We start from the raw sequence: 25,736 nt of genomic DNA on the forward strand, positions 1-25,736 counted from the left end.
AACAGAGAAAATGAAGTGATAAGATCTTGTTATTGCTTTAGCGTATATACTTTTGTTATAACACATGTATCCTGCAGTAGACTCACTGCACTCTTTCAGCACCAAGATATGAATTGGACCTAAATTAAGCGTTCAAGTTCATTGGACTAACCAAAGCATGCATTTCATATTTCATCCCTTATCCCTACCTAAAAAAGCAGAATTTTCAACCTCAGCTAAAAAGAAATTCAAATAGTGTGGTTCAGTCATTTCTTTACCTTTATTTTTCTGTATTTACTCGGAGTAATCCCGCTGAAAACTCTGGAACTATTTTTGACTAGAGATTTTGCAAGAACAGGGTCTCCTTCATTAATAAGGATACTGATTTTCTTCTTGATGGTTTAAGTATTCTGCTAGAATCTTCATTTGTGAGGAAAAGCATCTTTAGATGTCCACAAGCTTCAGATTCATAAGTATTCAGCAAACTAAGTTCTCCCATATTAGAAATAGGCATATTTGATGTAATTAAGAAGAATTTGAAACAAAAGATTATTTCTAGCACTACGTGATTAATTGTGTCACTACAAAGTGATCAGTCATTTTTCATTACAGTAACATCTAACAGACAACCAGGACTGACATTCTTTTGTATGAATAGAGTAGCAGAAAAATCCACTCTTCCCTCCCCAGATCTCCCTATGATCCACTTACAAAGTCACTGGGTCAGAAAAGGGACTGAGTATCACAAAACTGGGAATAGTCCACTTCTAAAAATGCCACATTAGGAGTGGTATAAAGAAACAGAAGGGAAAGGAGGGATGGCATAAGTGGAACATAGTAGAGGCAGAAAACACACAAGGGAGCAGATGGAAGTTGAGCAATTGGTCTCTGAGGACACACAAGAAATCTGGTCAGAGCAAGTAGTAGTTACAGATTTTTTTTTCCTAAGGAAAGATTAGTTAACCACATTACTTCTGCCGAACTGAATATTTGCAGATATGCTAATTAGGCCAAGAATTGCAAGAAGATTAGTTCAACTTGCTTCAAGAGTATAAAAGCATTTTTATCTCCTGTGTAACAAAGCACTGGACTACTTACATGGTGATTTTTAATCTATTTTTACCTGTCTCCTGAGTACTAGCTAATGGCTGCTGCCAGAGGCAGAGTGGCGGATTAGACACATCAATGTTCTGCTGTGTTATGGTAACTCCTACACTGGCAGGAGATACATAAGTACAGAAGAAAATGTCTTAAGAGCATTGTCTATAAATTGTATAAAGATACTTCACACTAATAACTTACACCTCCATGGCTTTGTGAAAGAGGAAAGTACTATTTCCCATTGGAGGCACAGAAGGGAAGAGGTGCAGAAAAATATTATTTTTCTGTCAGTAGCTCACACTTCTAGGTTCATGACTTCAGTCTTAGGTTTAATGTAATCACCTCATGCCAAAACTCATGCATTCATCTGCACACACATCTTCACTCAAAGCTTGAGCTAGATAACCTTTTCTGCCAGGCTATCTGTACCTAGAACATGGCCAAAACATGTACTACTGACATAGAAGCCAGCAAAAAAAAAAATCCTCTCTCCTTCAAGGGCATTCCCAAAGTCCCCCTCTGCATTTAAATGCCTCTTCCCACAATGTAAACATCTGCTGTTATTAGGCTGGCCACACTGCCACACCAGCATTGTCCACCTAACTTTTTTTCCCCCTTTTTCAAATTTCAGTCAAGTCTTCATCCAAGTGAAGATTCCTTTCCTACGAAGACATAGCTTTTTGGGTCAAGGCTGACACTTACCTGTCTGTTCAGCTACAGCACCATGCCAGCAGTATCTCTATCTCCCAGGCACAAGGAACATTTTCTTAAAGGCTGGATTACCCCAAGTGCCAGCACTGGGAAAAGGTCAGGTCTGTGAAGTGTCAACAGCATTGTAGAAGGGAGGAGAAAAAACTGCTAGGGGCAAAGTACTAACACTCCCCTGTCCCCTTCAGATACTGCACTAGAGAACATCCAGCCATTTGAGCGCATCACCTGTCTGACACCATTTTTGGCTGCCAAAGGACTCCTGGAAAGCCTTGAATGATCAATTACAAGAGACCCAACCACTGATCATCCCTTAATCTCCAAAGCAAACAGATTGCACAATGAAATCCGTGCTGAAGTTTCCCCAAAGGTTGCCTAAGAAAAAAAGAACAAAATAGGAGCAGAGCATTAGCAACATTTCCAGCAGATTACTTCAGTCTCCTGAGGCATGAAAAAAGAGTTTCTTTGGTCCTTTCCAGTGATGCCTGCTACATACTGCAGCCAAAAAGGATGGACCTCTGTTTTGGAGGACTCTGCCCTGCAGCACATACCCACACACAGATTTCAAACAAGCAGCCAACTTTTAGCCTCCTTATTCTGTAGGATATTTGTAACTATGGAATATGTGCATGTATTGTCCTCTCCAATATACAGGCACAGATTTGGGAGGAACGCAGAAAGACCAAGCCACATTTAAAGAACACTTCAAAATTTATCAGTTGACAGTAAACAGTTGGCATAAACTGGAAGAAAACAACATAGAAGACCTGCTGATGGAGACCCTTCAGCTAAAAAATTAGTTGTCCCCTGTGATGAATGCAACGCTGCTCTCGGTGCACAGTGGCTGAAGGCAATGCATACACAGACCATGCACAAGCAGGATCTCAACAGCAAGTGGAGATGTCTGAGCACATCCCAGTGATCATATTAGATTCACACAGCCCACTATCTTTCACATGTAGATTCATCAACAGCCTCTCTAGTTCACCATAAAACGCAGCCTTCTAGCAGGGAAGTAGAAAGCAAGACCATAATCCCATATTAGCCTCAATCTGTCACCATACCATCCCAAGTATGGAAACCAGTCACGCACAGCATGTTTCTTCTTATGATCTGTGCAATCAAGCCTGTATTAGATGGATGAAACCTGTAGTGGATGGGTGTCAAATGCTAGAACTAGTAAAAGTAGGGGAGGTTTTAAACTGCACAGAAACCACACGTCATTCTTTGATGGAGGGAAGTCTCAGTTGCCTATGCTTTTTTGGTTTTATACCAAAGTCATCAAAAGCTACTCTGCCTGACTGAAAGCAAGCAAACAAACAAAATCCCCCACACTACTTTTTCCTTCCTGAGAGCAGATGTTGAAATGCTTTAAACTCATTACTAAAACAAGACGACTACATTTCCTCAGCAGAAGCTGTCTTTGTTCAGTGCCTTAGCATTAACTACTTCAAGTTCAGCACTTGGACGTTCATCCCTTGTGCCGAACATAGGAAGAAGCACAAAACACCACCTACACATTGCTAAGTGTGCAAGGCACAGGGGAAATATTGCTTACTCCAACATAAGAGGTGTCCCTAGTGCTGCTAAAACAATTTACTCTTTAGTTGTGAAGTACATGCCTGGTCATCCCTAAGAAACACAAAAGGAAACAGTGGCAGATAAATAAGGCATTCAGTATCAAAGCAGCATGCACCCGTCCCCTGCAAAGCTCGTAGCTTAACATTTTCAAATTAAAATCCTGTCTGCTGTATCTCCGGAAATATGAAACGCTCAACACCAGAGAGAAGGTTGGCTTAATTCTAACCTTTGCAATGCTCTGGCTTCCCATCTGTATTTAACAATAAGGTCTAGACTGAATATTAAAACCAATGCTTAGAGAGCAACAATGGTAATTGGGCTCCTTCAGTTTAAAGGGTGCAACAGACTGGTATTACCAACCAACCTGGTGCCCCTGCAGAACAGGGATGAAGGCTGCTAGGAGCTGTAGAAAAAGGAACATTTTCACATTAATCCTCGTTAATTATCTGCATTAAGGCTGCAGGTACTTGACACATCCTACATGATGTTCTTAATATTATTGGATAGTTAACTACTGGAAGAATTACCTTGGAAAACAAAAAACCTAGGTCAGATATCTGCAGTGGACCAACCTCCTTCAGTACAGACATGGCTTAGCTGCTCTCCCCAGTAGGGCTAACAGGCTAGCGCAGTAGGAGCCCCACTGTGTTCCTGCACCATGCCATCAGTTTAGTTGAGGTACAGCATTGGGCCTGGCCTCATAGTCTGTGCACCCTGGGGCTCACAAGCCAGTGCAGAAGACTTGAAAGCAGCACCAAGTGGCATCACATGGCATCAGCCAAGGCCTGTCTCAGCTGTACATACCACTTGAGTGCTACCTACACTAAACTGAGTGGTAACCGGTTTCTCCACAAACAATTTGGATATCTGCATCATGTGGTGGGCCCACACAGCTGGAAAGCCTGAGCTGATTTGCTGCCAGTTTGCCCAACATCCAAAGCTTGTTAGCCTCCTTGCCATGTGAGACATTAACCACTTGCAGAGCTGAGCTGCCAAACACAGGAGCCTTATCTGCTACCTCCTGCACCTGATAAGAAATTAAGGGACTCTTGTGGCAAAGATGCTGTCTTTCAGAAGCATTCAGTCAAGTAATCTCTTACCCAGCAATCCCCTGTGCAACCTTGCAGGATATTCCCCATTAAAGTGGTAATTCCTCATTACACTAAAAAACACCAGTTAAACAGATTCAATAAAAGTTAGCTGTAGTGAAAGCTTTCCTGCTGCACAAGGCTACAGTAAATTTTGTGACTTCTTCATGTTTTCATCTCACAAGCACAGAAGAGACTGTTTTCCCCAAAATACACTGCATAACTCTTCAAGGAGCAGCTCAGTGCAGTAGGGCAGAGATGCTGAGGACACATTACTATCTCGTCCAGTTACTATTGCAGCAGTGACTCCTTGGCCGAGCAAAGAGGCACCTGTTTGCTTGCTGCACGCAGCCACTTCTATCAGAGGTAGGAGAGCTGAACACAAGCAACTCAAGTCAGGCTGGATCAAGGCTTCTCAGCAGCTACAGCACAGCTTGAACATTTGCTGCAGCCAAAGTGAGGGGATGGGAAGGAGAAAGGAGGACAGCTGCATTGCCCTCAATTTGGGGTCAGGAAGACTGATGTGGAGGCAATAGAGCAATTCAGGTCGTGAGGGAAGAATGTTTGAGCCAGGGGCTCCCTCACTTACCCTGCCTTCCATGCTCACTGCATCCATAGACGACACCACCCCGCCCCTCCTTCCTTCCCCAAGAACCAAGGGAAGGCTCAGGCCTGTCCCCTCAATGCCATAGCAGTGGGGCACATGCCCCCACAGAGCACAAGGGAGAGAGATGGTAGCTGCAACCTCCCCCCTCCAACTGTTTAAACTCTTAATGAAAGGAGCAGGAACAGCTTTGCTACCTCAATCAGACCATGTAGAAAGGAAGCAGAGATCAGTTTTGGGCAGAAACACTAACAAGATAATAAGGCAACAAGTCTGCATCTCACCAGTGTGGATGTGGCTGCACTGAAACAGGGTAAGAGCATCTGTCCTACTCCAGCATACAGAGAGGGAATTGAGTCCAAGAAATAAATTTAGGTCCTCATTAACCTTCACTGATGGAACAGACTACTCTTGCACAGGTCACTGTTTCTGTCAGTAGCTACATTTAGAAATACAAGCAAATCAAGATGCTTTTCTTCAACCTAATTACATAATGAAATTATCGTTATTTCAGATACAGAACATTATTCTGGTGACAGAATGCTCAGGAACTAAATTTTCCATATAAACTTCAAAATTCAAAGAAATTGAATTGACAACTAAAAACTTACATTACAGATAGAGAATTGAGGAAGTAGCCTAGGAAATATTGTGATAGCAGAGAAGGTAAGATTGCCTAGAAATATATAGAGAAATATCAGGAGACTGCAAGCAATACTTCTTAAGCATAAATCAACAAGGGGAAATGTTAACATGACTGAAGATTACACACTGAGTCATGGAAATCCACACAGTAATTTACCCAATAACTGACACACAGACATTTTAGGTGACTGAGGACAACGTACCAGCTCACTTCTGGGCACAGTTTCATTTAGATCCTGCTAAAGATGCACTCTGCTTAAACACATCAAGATAAAATAATAATTGTAGATTATAGTGTTCCTAAAAGAAGATCCATTTTTCAATCAACATTAGGGAAAGTAGCAAAGTGCCAAGAAGGATTTTCTAAATGACATTTAAATAGAGCATGTTTTGTTCATCAACTGCCCACTTTCCTTTTAGTATGTCTACTCAGACAAAAGAAACTCTTCCAACCTTTAACAGACACATAAGCTTTTCAAGCAACTGCAATGATATTTACAGGAACAGTGGAGAAGCAAAAAACACCCATTCAGAAGATTCACGCAGAGCCCTTCTGGCTTTGGCAGAGTTGAGGGTGCCGCTCCCTTCAGCGGAGGGAAGGACCAGGACATTGAGGGTTTCAGTCTCAATTTACTTCGGAGGCTTGCGCATGCCGGTTGGTTTTCAGTCAGTAAATCATGATCTCACCCACTCAGAACAGGAGCGAATGCAGCACCAACTGAAGCTGTAGTGGCATACTTCAGCTTCACAAATTCCTCTTTGAGGGATCTAATCTACAGTCAGGAAACTAATAAAGTCTATTCAAAGTAAACAGTACCAATCCTCTATTATTACAGAAGCTTTGCAACATCAAATGTCCTTAGTTTCAAAGGGAATTATTACCTCTCAAACAGAACATATGACATTCAAATCAATAGACTGCAGAAAGCATACACACAAAATAAATAGGAAATCAAGAATTTCAACTCAAACATGAATATGCAGTATTGTTTCTTCCCCTTCAGGCATTTTTGTCTTTTTAAAGATGACCTTAGCTTGAAGATGAGAAAGAAAAATAGAGTTACTAAACAATGCAGGTGTTATGTATCCAATTCTGGGGAAAGAAAAACCCAAACCCCAACCCCCCTACTAAGAACAGCTTTTTTTTTTTTAGTGAATTTCTTCAGTGTTTTGAATTTTAAACACACAGAACAGAAGTAACAGGTTTTGAGATTTTTTTTTAAGCATGTCACATGCTGTATTTTGATTACTTTTTCCAAATGAATACCACAGTAGCTGCTTATTTTTACAGACAAGTATATGAGATGACTAAGGTACAGCCTTGAATCTCTGAGCTCAAGAAATGAAGTATATTATGGATGACGATTGAAGGCTTTTTAGATTGCAGCCCAACCTGCATCTATCAACTGCGCAATTCCAGGAAGAATTTCCCCTCATTGCTACAGTTACTATTAGCAAAAGCAAGAGCATGGGGGAGAGCTAGGCACAGAAAGCCATAGACCAGGGCTACAATCCTGTCACACTGTGAGAGTGAAGGGAAAACCAGGCTACGCAGCACAGCTGTGTACCACCCCCACATAACTCACATTTCATATTTCTTTTGGGAAAAAGAAAGAAAAGGCAAAAAAGCAGCTTGATGGGCAAGTTAGAACCATGCTGCACAAGGGACAAAACCATTTATGGTTTGCACTGCCCACTAGCAGAGAGAGACACCAGCTGCAGTACAACTACTCTTTCCAAAATAGACATCACAAGTCAAGCAAGTGCTTCCCACAGCAGTATCACTAAAAAGAATTACATGCCCAAACCAGAATTCCTACCTACCGGCAGGACAAGAACACACAAGGCTGGGACAGGGGCGCCCACAGGTGAGCCAGTCATGCCACACAGCCAGCCTTCCTCCCCACAGCACAACAGCAGGATGACCCAGATAGAAGCAGCAAGCCTGCTCACACAGGGCATACATTTTCCACACCAGTTACCACCTTTTCAGGATGAATAAGCCAGGCTGGTAGCACGTACCATCCTACCTCTAGGTGCCCTTCTTCCCCCACCTCAGAAGCAGTGAGAAAACCGGGCTGCTCAAAGCCACTTTCTCACCTTCAAACACCAAGGCACAGCAGTACAGCAGCTCCAGGAGCCCACACTGATGGTACACTTCAATATCCACTATAGCAGCAATGTTGCTGCCCCAGAGTACTGCCTCCACGCACAAAAGCAGCACAAGCTACAGAAGAGACCACAGCCAGAGAAGCAGAGAAACTTCCTACCCTGCCTGCTCTAATTTATAGTTCCTCATTAGCGTAGTGAGGGCCACCTGGGTGAGGGCCACCTGGACGAGGGCCACCTGCTCCTAGGCTCCGGAGGGAAAGGAAAGTACTCCTGGTGTTAGCGCTGGGAGCACTTTCTGGGCTGGAGTTTTCCAGGAACAAAGTTTCCTGGGAAGGCTGGGGCGGTTGATTCCCTGCTGTGTCAGCAGCGCTCGACCTCTTGTGGTCCCACTTGCTGCGGGCTGGCCACATGTCCTCCCCCGGAGCAAGGGCAGAGAGCCTTTGTAGGGGGGAGAAACACAGAGTGCAGGCACCCACGTAATCTCAAATCTGGCCCGTGGGGGTGTCAGTCAGATGTGCACTAGCTCACTGCTATTTTGATTCAGATGAGTGTTAAATTATAGTAATAGTAACTTATAGTGCTGTTTTGTTGCTAACAATAATTATTGAGAGAAAGAGGGTATAACAGAATAAATCCCAGCTAGTAAAACAATCTGATGTTCTGAGTTACTGATTTCCTGGGTTTTCTTTTATAATCCATTTGCTATCTTGCTATCTATAGAGTTTGAAAAGCTCTGGTACAAGTATAGATTAATTTGTTCCAATATTCATCTGTTCTTCTTGACTGTAAATAAAATTAAGCCCGCAGCAGAATTTTACATTTGGCTTATGTTTGATGTCGCCTTATAAATTATGATTTCCACGTTCTGCTTCAAGAACTGTTATATGTCACTAGCTTGCTTTTGTTTTTCTCAAAAAAATATTCAAAGCACAATTTGTGAAGCAAGCATGAAAAGCAAAAGCCTGCCAAAGTTGCTGTATGAGTACTGATCGATAAAAGCTTACTTGTATTAGAAAAGAAACACAGTTGTTCTGCAAGAATAGCAGAATTTATTATCATAAATTACTTTTAAGGCCACTTCCAAGAAAATTTCAAGGCCTTATGCACAGGAGACCAAATGAACCTGACCAGCAGCTGGCCAAAGGCATGACAAAAAAAGACAAAAATTGGACCAGAGTTGTAGCACTTCCATAGCAGTGCTCAACCAGAGACTGCAACGTGATGGTGACCAGAGGCAAAGCAAAGGTCTTAGCTTTGACTGTGCACGAGGCGTGATTTTCCTTGCAAAGAGCAGGATTCTGCAAGAGCAGTCATGCTTCTAGATTTCAAAACAAAGCTCTCTTGGCCTCATTAGAGCCATTCAAACAGACACACAGGGTACGGTGCAGGCCCTGAGCTGCTGTTACCTACTAGACCTGCAGTTTGCTTTTCAAGGTTTAGCAAGCTTGTATAAAACCAAGGTCATAGCAGAATGAGTAAGAACAAAAGGTTCAAGTTTAGCTGGATTTCACAGGCTCTCAGTCAATTCAAATTTGGAATAGTTTGGCAAAAGTCCCTCACAGTGTTCCCATCTATCCTCAATAAGCAGTAAAACAAAATGCAAGGGATAATTCCTCCCTCATTCCCCAACTTCATTTAACATATTCACACTCGTTCATTCTCTCACAAGTCTAATATTTCCCACTCTAGCTTCATTATGGGGTCTTCAGGGTTTAATTAACTCCTACACAGAACGATTGCCTTCAGCTGATTTTTTGAGGCTAAAGTTGGGAATTAACCCTAAATGTTCAGCTGTTCAGCTAACCTGGACCATCCATATGAATGCCACTGGTAAGGACTTTAGGGCCTCTATAATGCTGACAGAAGTCCTGTGCACGTTATCACAGAAACTCCACATTCAATCAACTCTTCTCCACAGGGAATATCCCCTTGGCCTTCTCCAGCAGCAGGCTGCACCGATCCCTTTTGCATACAGCCTTTGACCCGAGTAAGCTCCTGCTGTCCACCTCTACAGGCTGTGCACATTGAACTGGCGTTTTAAAGGACACCACATGAACCTGCTCTCACATTCACACTTCCCAGGTGGCTGCCAGGCATGGGCTGTCTGATACCTCCTATAACAAGTGTGCAATCCCAAGGCCATGGAGCCTACTGCTGTGAAGTTTTTCAGTAAGAGATGCGTTGAGACTCTTTCCATCCTTCCAACTATAAAGCATTTTTAAGTTTTCTAGAGGCAAGTATCAAGTTCAGCGAAGGGGAACTTGATTCTAAATTATTTGCATTGCAGAGTGACATCCCTTATAAAATTAAAAAAAAAAAACCACAGAAAGACAGAAAAAATAATGTTTGCCAATCAAAATAATTATGAAATAATGAGAGTCCAGATTAGCTGGCATGTATTTGTTACTGTATCTACAGTGCTTACTCCTAGCACTTTTTATACCCCATACCTCATTCTTTTATATGAAAATGTTTTCTAGGAAGCAAAAAAGAAGTGGTGCATTGCAGGAATTGCCTTTCCTTTTCAGAACTGCAGATCTGCTGCCGCCTCTTTGCCCTGGAGATACCCACACTTAACCCACACTTCCGACTCTCCATACCCCGGCAAGTGTCCTTAATTGTTATTCTCTGAGTGAAGAAACACCTCAGTCTTGCTGAAAAAGCTGCTTAACCTTTCATAAAACATCTGAAAATCCACCGAGAAGTAGAGAAGAGGCAATTCATGACTGTGTTTAGTGTCTCAGACATTCAGCAGATGGATAGGAGTCTTGAGACCCAGTCCTGTCAGCAAAGACTGGTGGTCTTGTGCAGAGGGAAACAGCAATGCAAACAGCTGAAGCAATCCAAACCAGGCTGCTCTGCCAGGTGAGGGACTCTTACGAAAGGTGGGAAATGTGGATTCTCTTGGGCAAAAAAGGGAGCTGAAGGAAGGATCCCTACATCCCGAGTGAGTGTTTAGCCCCTTAACTAAAACAGTGTCACCTCATAGGGGATTTCTTACTATTTGTGTTGCTTTTTTATGCATCATTTCCTTATATCCATCTTTATAACGGTATTTTTACTTTTTGAAGTCATTGGGATCTCATGCTTCCACTCGGCATTAACTGAAGTATTTTTCCACTTCTGTGCATCGGAGGTATTGCTGTGTCTCACACATCCTCAGACTTCCTACCAATTTAAGCCCTTGTTTAACTTTCCTAAGTAGTCTTCAGGCAGCAGTACCACACAATATTACTTTATGGTAAAAGTAGGATTAGATCCTATCTACCTTGGCCTTGCAAATGAGCTTTAAGACCAAGTAAGATCATAGGATCAGAGCATATTGCAACTAGAAGGTTGCAAAACCAGGTTAACTGCACAGAAGGTAAGCAAGAATTTCTGTCAAGAAGGACTCTTAAATCCACTGTTCAACCACAACCAAGTGAAATTGCTATGTAAATCATCTTCATCCAAGCTGAAATTAGCATCACTGTTCTTAGGGTTTGGGCTGGTTTTACACACGCACAACCTTTCCTAGACCTTCCCTAGTAGCACTAAGGTACAACAAAGGAAAACAGTGCTTAGAGATCCTCAAAAGATTTTAAATTTAACGACTTGCCTGAGGACTCTACAAACAGGACTTGAAACTGAGGGTCAGAAGTTCCTTTATCAGTGTCAGCCAGAAATGCAGCAAGGAAAATGCAGTTAGTTTTAATGACTTGCTTGACTTCATACAGACCCTAACAACACTGCAATCACAAAATTATTTATAAAATTTTTTCTGTGTAAACAAGTCTATATCTTGCATAGATTCCCTCGAATGCTGCAATATATTTGTATAAATATTTTGTATCATTACAGAAAAAATTGATTTGTTAAAAAGTCTTTCTACATTCTAGAAGTTTTCAAAATAGGAACAGGGACTTATATATGTGCTAGAGGGACTGTTCTGATGTATGAATCATTACTTCTAGAAATCCATTTAGGTACAGATTCGTATTGTCTTAAAGATCTTTTTTGATAATTAAATTTTGGCTTGAAAAAGAAGTGCTACTAATGCAATGAGAAACTCACGCTCTACTTCCTTCCTGTTGACCCTGATATTCTGTGCCAACCACTGAAAAAGTAGGCAGCCCTGTGTCCTTGCTGAGATGTTTCAAGATTTATACTTTTGCCAAGACAATCATTAGCCCTTCTGGACAACCTCCTGCGTACGATGGCCTCATGACGAATACAAGTGACCGCAGGGGTCACCTGTAGAGCCTGGACCATCTGAACTAGTTTCAGCTTTCCAGCTGAACAGAACTGATCAAAGAAATAATGTTTTAGCAGTTCATGCACTTCTATAAAACCAAATCTCGAATTACATTGACAAGTACTTCATCTTAGCAACTAATATCTGCTACATATATCATCTCTAGCCCATAAACCTATAGGAGAAGACAATATTAGAGGGACCAGAATTACTTTGCAGATGGCATAAACCCGATTATAAAATTACTGGACACATTCTGTTCTGCTATAATTGCATAGATACAATGGAGAGTGAAATCCAGCCCTTTTCCTTTTCCAAACAATGGCACAAACAGTTTTTCAGAAACTGATTTTGTCTTATTTCCCCTGAGCTCCTTAAAAAGTATTCCACTTAATGTTTTGGGGTTTTTTTATTTTGATTGGGGATGGTCATTTGGGATGCAGGTGGATGGAAATTAGGCAAAGAATGAGAATTAAAAGGAGCTCAATATTAGCTACAGTCACCAGAAGTCTGGGACCTACTCTGTGCTGGAGACTCTTATCTTTATGTCTCTTCTCCTCCCATTCCCTCCTTTATGATTGCTATTTTGATAATTGACCTACAGTTAATTAGATATGAATGTTATTTTGCAATGGTTTCCACAACAATTCTGCAATGCTTAATGTTCAGATACGTGTTCTCAGGCACCTTGCTCAACAAAATTGATACACATGTGGTTATTAAGTATCTCTAACTTGCCCTCTGTTTTTAACACCATAATGATGGCTGACCTGCGTATTGTCTAATGTGGAAAAAGTTGTATTTGCTTTAGCTACTTTAATAGTGAATTTGCATAATTTCAGCTTTTAAATTGTTCGTGAAAAGTAGTTTTATCTTAGAATTTGCTGTTTTCCAAACGCCTAGGTTCCTACCTCACATTTAAAACATAGTGTTTTAAATACTTTCTTTTACTGCTTCTACTAAAAGTATTACTAAACATGCTTCCACTGCTTAAATGGCTAAGGTAACTGCTGGTTTAAATGTTCTAGAAATAATTATACGCCTATTATTTCCATAGGTCACCAATAATAAGTCCTGTATGTATCTCTGAATCTTCGTTCAGCTCAGTTAACTGGGGTTTGGAAAACGTTATTTTCTCATGTCAGGATATTCTGACTTGAGTAATTACTGGTACAATTTCCACTCTAATATCACCGACCTCATTATAAGCAATAATAAAGCCTCACAATAGCTTGCTGAAAGAAGAAAAATATTATCCTTGTTGAGTAGCATGTGAGAAGGTGGCATATGAGACAGAGTATCATTTTCAAACAGTGTCTTAATCACCTGTCTGTTATCACGGGAGAGGCAAAGGCTTACCTGAATAATTATGATATCTCAGTATCACTAAAACCAGACAAACGTTGTTTATGACATCCTAAATCATTTGCAAAACCTTTTTACAAGTTTTGCTGCAATTTGCCTTGGGACATTACTGTGACACGGTTGACTAGAATTTTCTTACATAAAGCAATTTAAACCATTTCCGTGACTGTATTATCTTGCAATATGACATGACCAAGCAGCTAAAAGTCACATAGCAGAAAAAAAAAACCCAGGCAAACAGCTGCCCTGACTTAGACGTATATCTAATTACTAGACCTCTCAGTGCCCTCCAAACAGGTTTAACAGAGGCAATTTTCCTCCTTTGGCTCCTGCTCTGCTTGGTTCCAGCCAGAGAAATCTGCTCCTGATCAAAACATACAAACTCCACCATAGATCACCAGTGGAGGCAAGTAACTACTTTAGGTTTGGCCCAGCCTATGCATCGCGCTCACGCTTATTTCACAAAATAAGCAAATAGGTATTAAAAAGTTCTTCAGTTCGGCTATTTCTTTCTCTCAGGATCTAATTGACTGGATTAATCTCTGTGAATCTGCTACCTGTTTTCAAACCTCTGACACTCAAACACCTAGAATCAGAAGTGAAATACCCACCAGGAAGACCGGCACTTTCTGCCTACTGACCCTGCCCTCCCGGTTGCAAAGCACTCTCCTGCCTCACAGCAGCTCTCAAGGTGCAGAATTTATTTCAAAGAAAACCTCAAACCTCTTGCAAAGCTCAAGGGAAAACGGCCCACAGGTGCGTCACGCTTTGCAGCCTCTAGGTAGGATCTCAGTTTTTGGGAGAGCCTGATACACGAGCTTATTCTGCTTGCTAAGAAGGAAAGCTTTTCACTCCTGAATAATCCAAATTGAGCAGAACTGAAATTTGCAGCAGTGTCTCCCACGGGGCAGCACCCTTCATGAAGTTTAGGAAAGTTTTCTGAGGGGCCAGTGTTCTTGGTCAGTGGGTACTTCATAGAACCACGCTCTTTGGGACGACTGACAGCACAACTTTCCACCAGCTCCGGTTTACAAGGTTTTCAAGGACAGCGAAAATTCATCTCCACGTGGGCAACGTACATTGTCTGGGGGAAATTAAAGTCTTCTAAGAAATGTTTCAAAATGCGTGCTGACCTGCCTTAATGTTATAAATTAGTACATTTTGAACTCAGATATGTGGCACTTTATTTTCAGACTATTTCTCCTTCAGTCATTTTATTTGTAAAGCATCACCTGTAGGAACAAAACATTATTATTTATAACTCAGCTCTCTGTCACATAAACCAACCTTCTGCCAAATCCCTTACAATATGCAACAAAACAGAGCAACTAATGCTGCAAATCTAATTTTACCTAAAACATGCAGCACTAAATGAGGTTCTGGTTATGGCTGGTTTTATGTCTCTGCGTAAGCTGCAGCAAGTCACTTGGTCCTTCGGTTTCTTGCCCTCTTCTGTACAAACCAGAATACGAAGGCTAATGTAAACGGAGCAGAAGTTCCATTGTACAGCTCAGATGAGATGTACAAGTAGTCCCAGAATTTCAGAACTGGATTGTCTTAAATGCTGATGCTTTGACCCAACTACAGAATAAAGCACAGCCCCACATTGCAATACTCTTGGAACTGCAAATATCTTGGCTGCCTTAGGAATGCTTTCTGATGGTTGCTGAAGTCTAGAAAAGGCTCACTGGGAAATAAAATTCTGACCTGCAGAAAATGGTTGGCTTGGGAAGTTGTTCTTCCAGGACAGAAATTAAAATGTAGCCAATGATCACAGTGTGAGCAACTGAGATTCAGAAATGTTCTGGATGAGTTTGGAACAAATCGGCTATTTGTCCAACCTGGACACGGTTGGCATGTCAGCTGGTCTGATGGTCTCCTCTTCTGACCAAATCCCACTTTTCACCTGACAAACTGGAAAAGGTTTCTCAAAACTACAATGTTTCCCAAAAAATCACAAGTAGCAGAATCTATAACTGCTTATTGTCTCATATAAATGACACCGACTATACAATTTCCTCTATTTAATAAACTACCCTGAAATGCTTCTGAGAGCAGGTCACGTGGTAGTTAATTCCAGGAAACATGTAAAGTCCAGAATAAAATTTGGTAATAAACTGTCTGGCGCGTCAGGCTGCATCAAGGCATGCCCACTATCTCAGAGTCTTTGCATCTAATTCTCTGTGTGGAATAAAGAAAATGAAGACAAAACTGCTCCCTTCTTCCTATGGAAATGTAACTACTTTTGTAAGGCAAAACTACTTAATTAACACGCTTTTCTCTGCAAACCTTTCTGCTCTGTTACTTGAACACAAATTCCAGTTGTCTTGGAATACCAACGCCTCTTAATGAAACTGAGGTTGACTGTGACATTTCAGGGAATGCTCTTGTAAATTATATCTTCACAAAGAGTGAGTACAAAACACAACCTCTCACTCTAAATATGAATAATGCCGAATAACCTAGAAGAGAAACACACTGTTACTGAAAGCAGGGAGTTAAAACAGGAGCTTTACTGTAAGTCATTCGTGATGCAAAGGTTATTGATTAGCGGAGTCTGACTGTGATTTGTTCAACCAATAATAAAACTTTATCTTAAAGCAATAGGAGCCCCTCGTGTTACAGCTGGAGCCAATAGCATTGGGCTCCTGTGCTGTAAAGAATTTCAGGGAAAAAAAATGTTAAGCAAGTTTCTGAAAAGCAGTCTCAGCCTGGTTTTCTCTCTCTAAATCTAGTCGTGATGCTACTTAATATTTCACTCTGAAATCCTTGGCTAAATGGAAATAATTTTATTCCAATTCCTCTGCAACAGTGTATTAGCATTACCCCAATATTGGCTTTTGGCAGCCTTATTACAGCTTAGGCAATCTTGTAAAAAAGATAAATATAGTACAAAACTTACAAAGATGGGTGGAATTGAAATCATTAAAAACTGCAATCATAAAAAATTGAATCTGTGTGTTTTTAACTAAGTGTACTTTGTATTATGTCACTGAGCTCTAAATTACTGGAAAATTCCCAACATTTTCCACGCTAAGCAAACACGACAAACTAAGCATATCAAATACTACTTTTTCTTGCTGATTTTTTTTTTTTGTTTTTTTCTAGCCAGCGTACTGGAAGTCACTGGCTGCTGAATCAGTTCCTATTGCATTATCTAAAGTAAAGCTTTCTCTCATTCTAGTCATCACAAAGGCAAAAACTTAAAATAGATTGCTAAGAAATTGCCAGTATAAGATATATTTATCACACTCACTATCTAATTTCACAGTGACCCATGATGACATAGTGCAGTCAGATTACCATAAAACATTAGGATTGGAAAAAGATCTCATTAGAAGTTCTTTATAAAGAAGGCAGTACTGTAACAGAATAACAAAGAAGCAGATTTTTCTTTCAAAATAGCTAGTAAAATATTCTTTTGAGAAACTGTGATAAATACCTGCAATTTAGGTTCATGTAATTCCTCTCTGATTGACTGTAATGAGTCTCCATCTGTCTTGTAAACTGAATACTTAATCACTGTTCAAAATGACATCAGGTTATTACAGTGTTCAGTATGTCTAAAACAAAAAGCTATTTACTGGCTGATTTGCAAGCCTGAAGGGACTTCAGAATCTGTATTAAATAATACATTATTTATATTTCAGGATTATGGAATTGGCTCCATCTGGCTCTGTGGCTTATAAAACAAGCTGCCAGTAATTAAAATTTCCACCACTGACCACTGGTGGCTTCCAGCAGAATTCAGCTGGAGAAGGTGAAATGCGCAGAAACGCTGCTTATCAAATTTTAAGAGATGGATGTGAAAAAGCCTGTGTGCTTCTTGTGAGATTTGGGGGAACTGAGGCATGCAAATCATAAAATCTGATCTTGGGAAACTGTGGTTCACCTGGCACTTAGTCCTGCGAGGTCCTGACTCACTATTTTATTCTGATGTTCCCCAGGCACTTGGAGATGCGCTGCTGAGGGTGGCCTGTCTGGGTGAGGTGGAGTCCAGCACCCAGTGCACTCCTGCCTGGCCAGGTTACTCCTTCACCTACTAGTCCTTGGGGCAGCTTCCTAAGAGCCCATGTCACTTATACCGACAGGATGAAGGTCCTTGCAAAAGACAACAGCCATTGTGTTTAACACAGAGCTGAAAGTGCCAGTTCTGTTCATTTGTAGGACCCACCGGCAAGTGAAGCAGTGGTCCCAGCCACAGGAGAGGAAGTCCCTTGTACTCTCCCCTTGGCAGGGTAAAACAGGGACAAAGACTTCTTTTCCCCATTGAGCATCCAAACCACCAGACTGGGGGCTGTTTTGCACGGGGGGCTCCTCCAAGTCTCTCCTTGTGAAGCTGTGAAGAAAACTGGCTGCAGTTGCCTAAAGCGGGGAGAAGCCCTGGGTTCTCATCTCTCCTACAAAACCTGCTTGTGCCTTCTCTCCAGAGGCCGTTTGTAGCAGCAGAAACCTCTCCTGGGTGACTGGAGGAGTGTGACTGTGCCATATGACTCAGCGGTGCGTATTTACACTAACCAGTGCTACCTGGGCTCCTGCCGGGAATGCCATACCTGGTTTATCCCAAAAGGCTTAGGGAGGGCTGCCCCAGAGCAGCAGGGCATGCCCCCTTGCCACCCTGGGAAGGAGCTGGATTTAAGACTCAGTCCAACTATTGTATTTGCCATCCCTCCGCAGCGCCACATAGTTGCCACCACGTAAGCACAAGGAGCTCAGCTGCTTAAACCAGGGTTTCGATTCCACTGTAGGGACCAGACGTCCTAATTGCCTCCAAAAGCCATGATATTTTTAAGCATTGAGACTTCCATTACTTGTCCAGGGCTAGGGAGGATGAAATGCCCCTCTGCAGACAGCAAGTGCATGGAAGTCTTACTCAATTTGTGTGGGACTTAAAATTGTCATCAGATTTCAAGTTGAATTTCACTCGCAGGGGGGTAGTGGCAGAGCTAAGTAAGAAAACATACCCCTATTTCCCTGTTCTCCCATCTGCCCAGACAGACCAGGCTATCCATGCCCTATTTCCGTTTAAGTAACTATGGAGGCCCCAGACTGTTAACTGATTTAATGAATATCCATTTTTGCCATCTTTTTTAATTAATCTTTTGATACATTGTTCTTGGTCAGGTATGAGTGTGACAGCAAGCCTGTTAAATCAGCCAGACATGTCAAAAAACAGGTGCCAAAGGGATAACAAATAAAGGATTAAAAGCTATCCGTCAATCCGTCAATATGCCTACCTTCCTCCAGACCTCCAGTGATCCTTGCAGTCAGAATCTCTCAAAACAATAATAGAGGAGGAAAAAAGGGGGGGGGGGGGGGAAATAGGTATTTATTTTGAGTGTATTTTGTCCATGAGATTTAAGAGATTCTTCTCTGCTACAATATCTGTGCCTTCATAAATGGTTTGGTTACTCTGTGAGATCAAAGAGCGTGGTCTGTTCACCCCTCAAGTCACTGAGGATAATGAAAGGAATCGAAAACAACATGAGGCACTGGAAATGAGAGGGTAGTTTGTGTCCCAGAGCTATTTTGTTACATCGATCATCCTGCAGTCGGCTTCAGAAATGACAAGTTGCTCACTGAATCCCACAGAAACTGTGAGACTGAAATCTCTTAAGATATCCAGGGGCTGGAGGATAAATAAGGCAGGGCCAGCTGTTATGTATAAAATGACTACCTCAGTAGGATAAGCCCCAAACACCTGAGAGCCCGGGAGACAAGAAAGTGGTTCCCACTTCGTGCATTAGTCAGCCAGCTCCTGCCTAATAAATCCTTGACAAATGCATGCCCCAGGCATTTGGCAAATACCTGCAAAACAGGGTTTATGAGGAGGGACAGTCCCTGCACAATATTCTTTTGAACACAAGCCTGCAACAGCTGGCACTGGCAACTGATAGCACAAGTCATTCGGACACGCGTAGCCTTCACGATCATAACTCAACCTATGAAATCTTGGTAAGGGAGATGGATCTGTGGAAGGCTGATGGGCTAAACTGACAGCACTCGGGTGACATGACAGCTCTTCCAGCCTCTGCACAGCTTCTCCACCCTCAGCTGAGCACTTTAGAAAGAGAGAAGCCTCTCTCCAAAGCTGACAGCAAGTTTTACTCAACAATACTAAGCAGAAGTAAGTGATCTAATGGCAGGTAGCTGCTGGGATGCAGCACACTTGTTTATAGATATTGTAATTATTACAGGGTAACTGCTGTGCTTTTAGTTCTTGCTAATTTTGTTTTGGCTCATCTTCTCTGATTTACATGCAGAGCACCGGTCTCTAATGCAAACAATTGTGTGAGTTATAGAAAAATCTTAAGTGAACAGCCTGTTTTCTGGTAAGTGAGGCTGTACTCAGAAAAGTATTTCTTACAGACAGCACCATGGTATTCTTCAGCTTGCTTAAGAATTTTCTTATCAAATATGGTCATTTTTGCTTCTTTTTTTATAAAAGATTACTGAAACATCAGTCCTTCAAACTGAGCACTGTGTCTGAATGTCAGCACTGTGATTTTCATGCTGAATATATTGATAGGATTCATACCACCGATCTGTGGGCACGGTTGGGCTTGGCTGCTCTTGAGGTCTATCTAATCCTCACCCAATCTGTGACGCTCCAGTGTACTTTGGGGTAAGGAATAATGAAGATCACAGCACACAAAAAAATAATCTGCCCATCTCCCACATCAGGTCTCACTTAGCCTGTATACTAAAGCTCTTACTCTCCAAAGCACAAGAAATTGAAATCCCTTCTAAAATGAATTATTTATATCAACTCTGGGTGATCTACGGCAACTTTGTGGAGCCGAGAATACTTACACACAGGAAGGGAAGGCATGCAGCGAGCCTTGTGAAGGAAGCTGCCTGAGCAGCAAGACAGTCTGAATTTAGAATAAATACAACATTTCTCATCATCGATAGCTCCATTCCTGGGAAAGCGACTTGCAAAGTCTTCGTATTTTCCCTTTGCATCATCAATACCATCATCAGGCAGCAATAATATTGTTAGCAGCGCCATTAACCTTTTATGGCCTTGGCTTAAAGGCGCTCAGAGCCAGATCCAAACAGAGCACAGCTGCCTGAAGTGCAACCACACCAGAATTGAGGTGCCCAAATTCAAGAACCCATCCCTGTGAAAATCCCCCTTGCCCATTGCAAAAGCCAGCACCTGCTGCTTTGCTGCTGTAGATACCTAGGCTGTCCACATTTGTGGGACTTGACTTGCAGTGTATTGACGTGCTGTGTGGGCACTGCAGTCCTGCTGCCACTTTCTTCCTTCCGATGGGCAGCGGCTGGGGGCAGCGGCTGGGGCCAGCAGCACAGCCCAGCACTCGCCAGCCACTGAGGGTGCAGAGTGGGGACAGGACAGAGGCCTGTGCCACCTCCATTTCAGCCTGCAGAGGTAGCTTTGCCTATCAGCTAGGCAACGGCAACTGGTCGCTGCACCCACTAAGAACAGGAGCGATGGGGAGAACTCCCCTCTGCTTCTCCCGTCTCCTGTTCCTGTTGGCAGTGGCAGATCGGCTGGCTGCTGGTAGGGAGAGACAGACACGGCCTTAAGCACAATATACACATGCATGGGTAGCTACCTGAAGAAACTGAGTAGAAGCTGCTTTTTCCAATCTCGTATTTCCCCCCCACTGCAATCTTGGCTGAAGCTGCGCTCCTGTGCAGCCGAGAAAGGCTCAGCGCAGGCCAGGAAGAAAGCGAGAGAACAAGAGAGAAAAGAACCGGCCCATGGTCTAGGAAGAGGGGATGTCCTTGGAAAGGGGACAGACAGCCCATGCTCTAACCCACACGCCAAGGGATGCTTATGCATTTTGCATGAGAGAGCACACGGACAAAGGATATAAACAAGCTAAGTCCCTTTGTTTTAAAGCACCGAGACTGCACAAACCACACCCTGTTGGGATTTAGTTAGTTTATTTACTGATGCAGAAAAGAATATAGCCCCCCCATCTTCTCCAGGCTGCGCTGAATCTTCAAGGCTGACAGATTTTATTTTGCTTAAGGAAGCGAGTGACACTTTTCAGAACTGAAGCGATTTTCAAGGCTCCCAAGATACCTTTGTTTACCTATTGTATTTAAATTGTGTTAATCCAACTCTCGAAATTATATACATTCTGACAGAAACAAATTGCCAAGGCTGGTAACTGGCTGCAAGCCATTGCTAGAGAGAACACAAAGGGCTGGACGTGATCTTTGGTCTGAACCGGTGCTACCATTCATTCATCTGCTCTCCTGGTTGCTCACATCCAGACATAGCCCTTAAAGCATCCCTTAAATGTATCACTTAAAACTTTATAGTGTCTTGGCAGTTCTCTGCATAAAAATCAGTCAGTAACTTGTAAAAGACATTTGTGTCTTCCTAGAAGTTAGGCAGGTGGGATCGTCAAAAAGCAAGCAACGGTAGTCATATATAGTGTTTTATTGCTACTACTAATAAATTAATCATAGCAAATTAAAATATTTAATGTGTAATAATGTTGGCAAAATAAAAAGAACGTGGGTGGGTTTTGTTAAGGCGAATGCAGTACCTCAGGTATGTCCCTTTAAACAAGACTTCAGAATCTGTGAAGTTATTTTTAGCCAACCTTGACTTAACATTCATCAGTCATTTTTTACTCAGTTGCAGGTGGTCGTTTAGCATGCTGCTGGCTTTGCTGTCTCCCTCCCTGCCTCTCTCTCATTTCAGATTATGCTAGTTTCTCCTCAAAGTTTTAAACTTTATCAGCTCCCTCACATATCTTGCATTTGAAAATGAGGCTGAAAAACAGATGGAAGCTATACTATCTACTCTACTGCCGAGGCTGGTTGTTTCTGACTCTTCTCTGTATCCACTGACTCTCTATTTGGCAAGAGTCAGCTTTACCTTTGAGCCTCACACTGTGAAAGCTGTTAGTGTCTGTGTCACTTCCTTGTAAAGTACGTATTTTCAGTTGTTGGCTTTGCTTAAATTAATGCATTACACTTAGAATCATAGAATCATTAAGGTTGGAAAAGACCTCTAAGATCATCGAGTCCAACCGTCAATCCAACACCACCATGCCCACTAAACCATGTCCCTAAGCGCCTCATCTACACGTCTTTTAAATACCTCCAGGGATGGGGACTCAACCACTTCCCTGGGCAGCCTGTTCCAACGTTTAACCACTCTTTCAGTAAAGAAGTTTTTCCTCATGTCACTTGAACTGCAGAGAACTCATACTGTATATTTTGTCTCCCTAAGCATTATTTGGCATTATAAAAAAGAATAAAATTTACACTGCAATTAAAAAAAAACAACAAACAGGCTATTGATTTGAGCTTCCATTAAGCGTATGTCTGTGCAAGAACCAATGCTACCGATAGTAATTCCCAACCTCTGTTTCCACTTCCCTCACTGCTGATTAGCTTAACAAGCAAGGATATGGCACTGCACTCTCAGAACTTTGAAAGGAAAAGGAGAACAAGGCACTTCGCCAAAGGACAAAAAAAATCCAAACCATTAAAAAAATAGCACAATTTTGAGGAGAAGGTGAGTCTTGCTGCTCTAAAAAAAAAAACCAAACAACCCTTATGACATGAATTGTAAATTAATGTCCATTCTAAGTTGTTTGCACTCTATGTAGTCCACCCCAAACCTACGCACCATCTAAGCACTATTTGAAAGAGTTGGAGAGAGAGTTTAAAAAAAATACATGAGCCTTGGGCTGCTCCTTCGCAGAGAAATGCATTTTTTCCAACAAGTATTTGTTTTCTTTAGGCTAAGATAATTTTTGTAATTAGAAGGAAAAAAATATTAGTGATCTCAAAAAGATTCCACAAAAAACAAGAACATTCTAGTCTTTTTAAGCATTTTAGTTCAGTCTCCCTACTTTTTCTTGCTTAGAACAAGATGGCAGAAATGGGGGAATGAAGAATTGTGATTCTTCTGGTCATGTTCAACATGACCTGAACACGCCATGGCTACTATAAAAACACTAGATCTCATTACTATTTAGTATTAGTATACATTAGTATATTCCCCCTCTCGGGAAGGAAGACAAATTTTGAAAGAGAAGCCCTCCCTCTACTGAATTACAGATACAACAGAGTGCAGATCATACTAATTTCTTAACTGTTAAAATAAATAAATATCCGAGTTTCTAAAGAAAGGACTAAAAAACTGACAGCATTCTAGAATGGCAAGGTAACAGAGCCTTAAATGAAAGGTGGTAGAGAAACAGGGACAGTCAAAAAGGAGAGTAAATGTGAATGGTTTCTAACCCCAAAAGCCATAACAAATTTGTTCCTAACACCGCATTTCATGTATCCACAGTAATATTCTTCTAACAGATGGTTCCTTGAGCCGTAATTGTCTTTCTTTGAAAGACAATTTGAGACACTTACATCAACACAGCACTATGTAGAGGATGTCATCCAAATTTGGTCCCCTTTGGAAACATCCAGCTTTGTGGCATGTTATTAATTATTCTGGGATAGAGATGCACTACTGCTAACATTTGTACTTTTCACTGAAAATCCTGTAGTATTTACTGTTTCACCTATAAAAAGCTGTTTCTTGGAACAAAGTGATTATGTGATAATCTCATATTTAAATAAAAATGCAGGCACTCACACGTGTGGTAATGCTAAATGTTCAAATACAATGAAAACTTAATAACAACGTATTTCTAGGGCCTAACGTTTTCCTGTACTAGCAAGTAAGTTCTAAGATTGGTTGTTTTTCAAGACTCTATGGAGCTACTGTAGGAAAATCAATCAAAGAATAGGTAAGGCTACAAATAGAGTCTTCCTGGGGTCCTTTCGGCAGAAGTGCCAAAACCTGGTGAATGTTGTTTCATTCACTAAGAAGTTATGCAAAAGTTGTCATCTTTGGTCCACCGTGATCTCTAAGTGAGGAAAGGTTTAATGCCTTAGAGGACGTGGCCTCTGTTCAGCACTTCTGGAGAGCAAATTTATGCAAGGCAGTGGGTATTATGTCTGGGAAAGGACCTCCAGACAGGTGTCTAAGTTCTTTTTGTTTACAGTATTTTCTTCTCAAGAAATTGTCATCTCATCTCGGAGAGACAAGCACCCTTTCAAAACAAAGAATGACTTAATTTCCCTGACTCACTGGCAAAAACCAAAAGTGGCTGAAGTGGCAGACCTAACTGCAAGTGAAACTAAGAAGTCACAGTTCTCTTTTGAACATTGATTCAAACCATAAGCAACCCAAAAAGTCCAGGCAAAACTGTAAATCAGATTCTGATCCCATCAATATCAGAGCCACAATTCAATACTTCAGCCTGTGTAACTGATATCACGATGCGGACCATTCTTCTTTAATGGCAAAAGAAGTGTGTTTTCCAGCAGAAATCTTCACAGCATGCCTGTGATATGGACAGGGCTTTGTAATATTGCTAAGTCAAGACTGCTTTCCAAGGCATAATGTTTAAAGGTTTTGTTGCTGTTTAAAGAGTTTTTCAAACTCTTATAGCTTCATTTGTGATCTTGGACCTGTGAAGGATAATAGGTTGGGAGGGTATCACTGCAGACAGACAGCTCCTCAGTTCCAAGCTTCAGGTCAGCCTGCATTGGGTCGGAGTCACCCTTCGGCGCCGTGCAGTTTCTCAGCTGCAGTTCTTTGGTGAAGCAGAATTCAATCTGACCAATTGTTTGTGCTTTTTCACCCTAGAAACATGAGGGATGAGATCAGCTTGATGAGGAGAAGAAAATAAATCAATTCTTCAGATATACTGTCTTACCTATAAAGTACAGTAATGCTTATTTGTATATTTGCCACTTGAAAAAATGTGAAGGAGACAGGTACCAGAGGCATCCACTCTGAACAGCTTATAGTACATAGTTGTCTTTAAGGAGCAAGCAGACAAGGAAATGCATTCCAATGACATAATTCGGTAACAATTTGGGGAATCTGCCTAACTAGTAAGTCTCATTATGAAATGCTGTGACACAGATTATCGTAGCATTTACCAGATCTGCACAGTACACAGAAGCTGTTCACCTTAATGATGAGCTCTGTCTGAACTCTGTGAATATTGAAGGGTATGTGTGACCTGAAAGCCACCTTCCACCAACTCTTTTGTAGCAGGATGGGAATTGAGGCAAAGTAAGTTATCCAAAAAGGAGAAAAGAAACTTGGTTTTATAATAGCTTTTACTGAAAAGAATACAGAAGCAAGCTGTCAAAAGTAGCAGAAATGTCGTTTTTGGACTACAGGAAAGACTAGGAAGAAAAATACTGGCCACGAATAAGGCAGGCAGGCATGGAAGCCTTTCATGTGGGGAAGAAGATTATATGAAAATCCCTCAAAATGCTTGGGTGTGACAGTGCATGTGGA

The 25,736-nt window shown here is 41.6% G+C and overlaps 2 protein-coding genes across 6 annotated transcripts in view; both read right to left on the reverse strand.

Annotated features, from left to right (window-relative positions):
- MPC1 (mitochondrial pyruvate carrier 1) overlaps positions 1 to 25,736 on the reverse strand; it is a 546,410-nt gene that overhangs the window by 348,727 nt on the left and 171,947 nt on the right. The gene's annotated exons all lie outside the window — the stretch shown is intronic.
- Positions 21,318 to 25,736, reverse strand: part of RNASET2 (ribonuclease T2) — a 29,087-nt gene continuing 24,668 nt past the window's right edge. For all 5 annotated transcript variants that reach the window (XM_076333977.1, XM_076333974.1, XM_076333973.1 and 2 more), the window contains exon 10: positions 21,318 to 25,066. In XM_076333977.1, coding sequence (XP_076190092.1) covers positions 24,875 to 25,066 — 192 coding nt within the window. In that variant the 3' untranslated portion in view covers positions 21,318 to 24,874. The remainder of the gene's footprint in view (positions 25,067 to 25,736) is intronic.

Source organism: Aptenodytes patagonicus, chromosome 3 (genome assembly GCF_965638725.1).
Source record: "Aptenodytes patagonicus chromosome 3, bAptPat1.pri.cur, whole genome shotgun sequence".
In the NCBI taxonomy this organism is placed as follows: domain Eukaryota; kingdom Metazoa; phylum Chordata; class Aves; order Sphenisciformes; family Spheniscidae; genus Aptenodytes; species Aptenodytes patagonicus.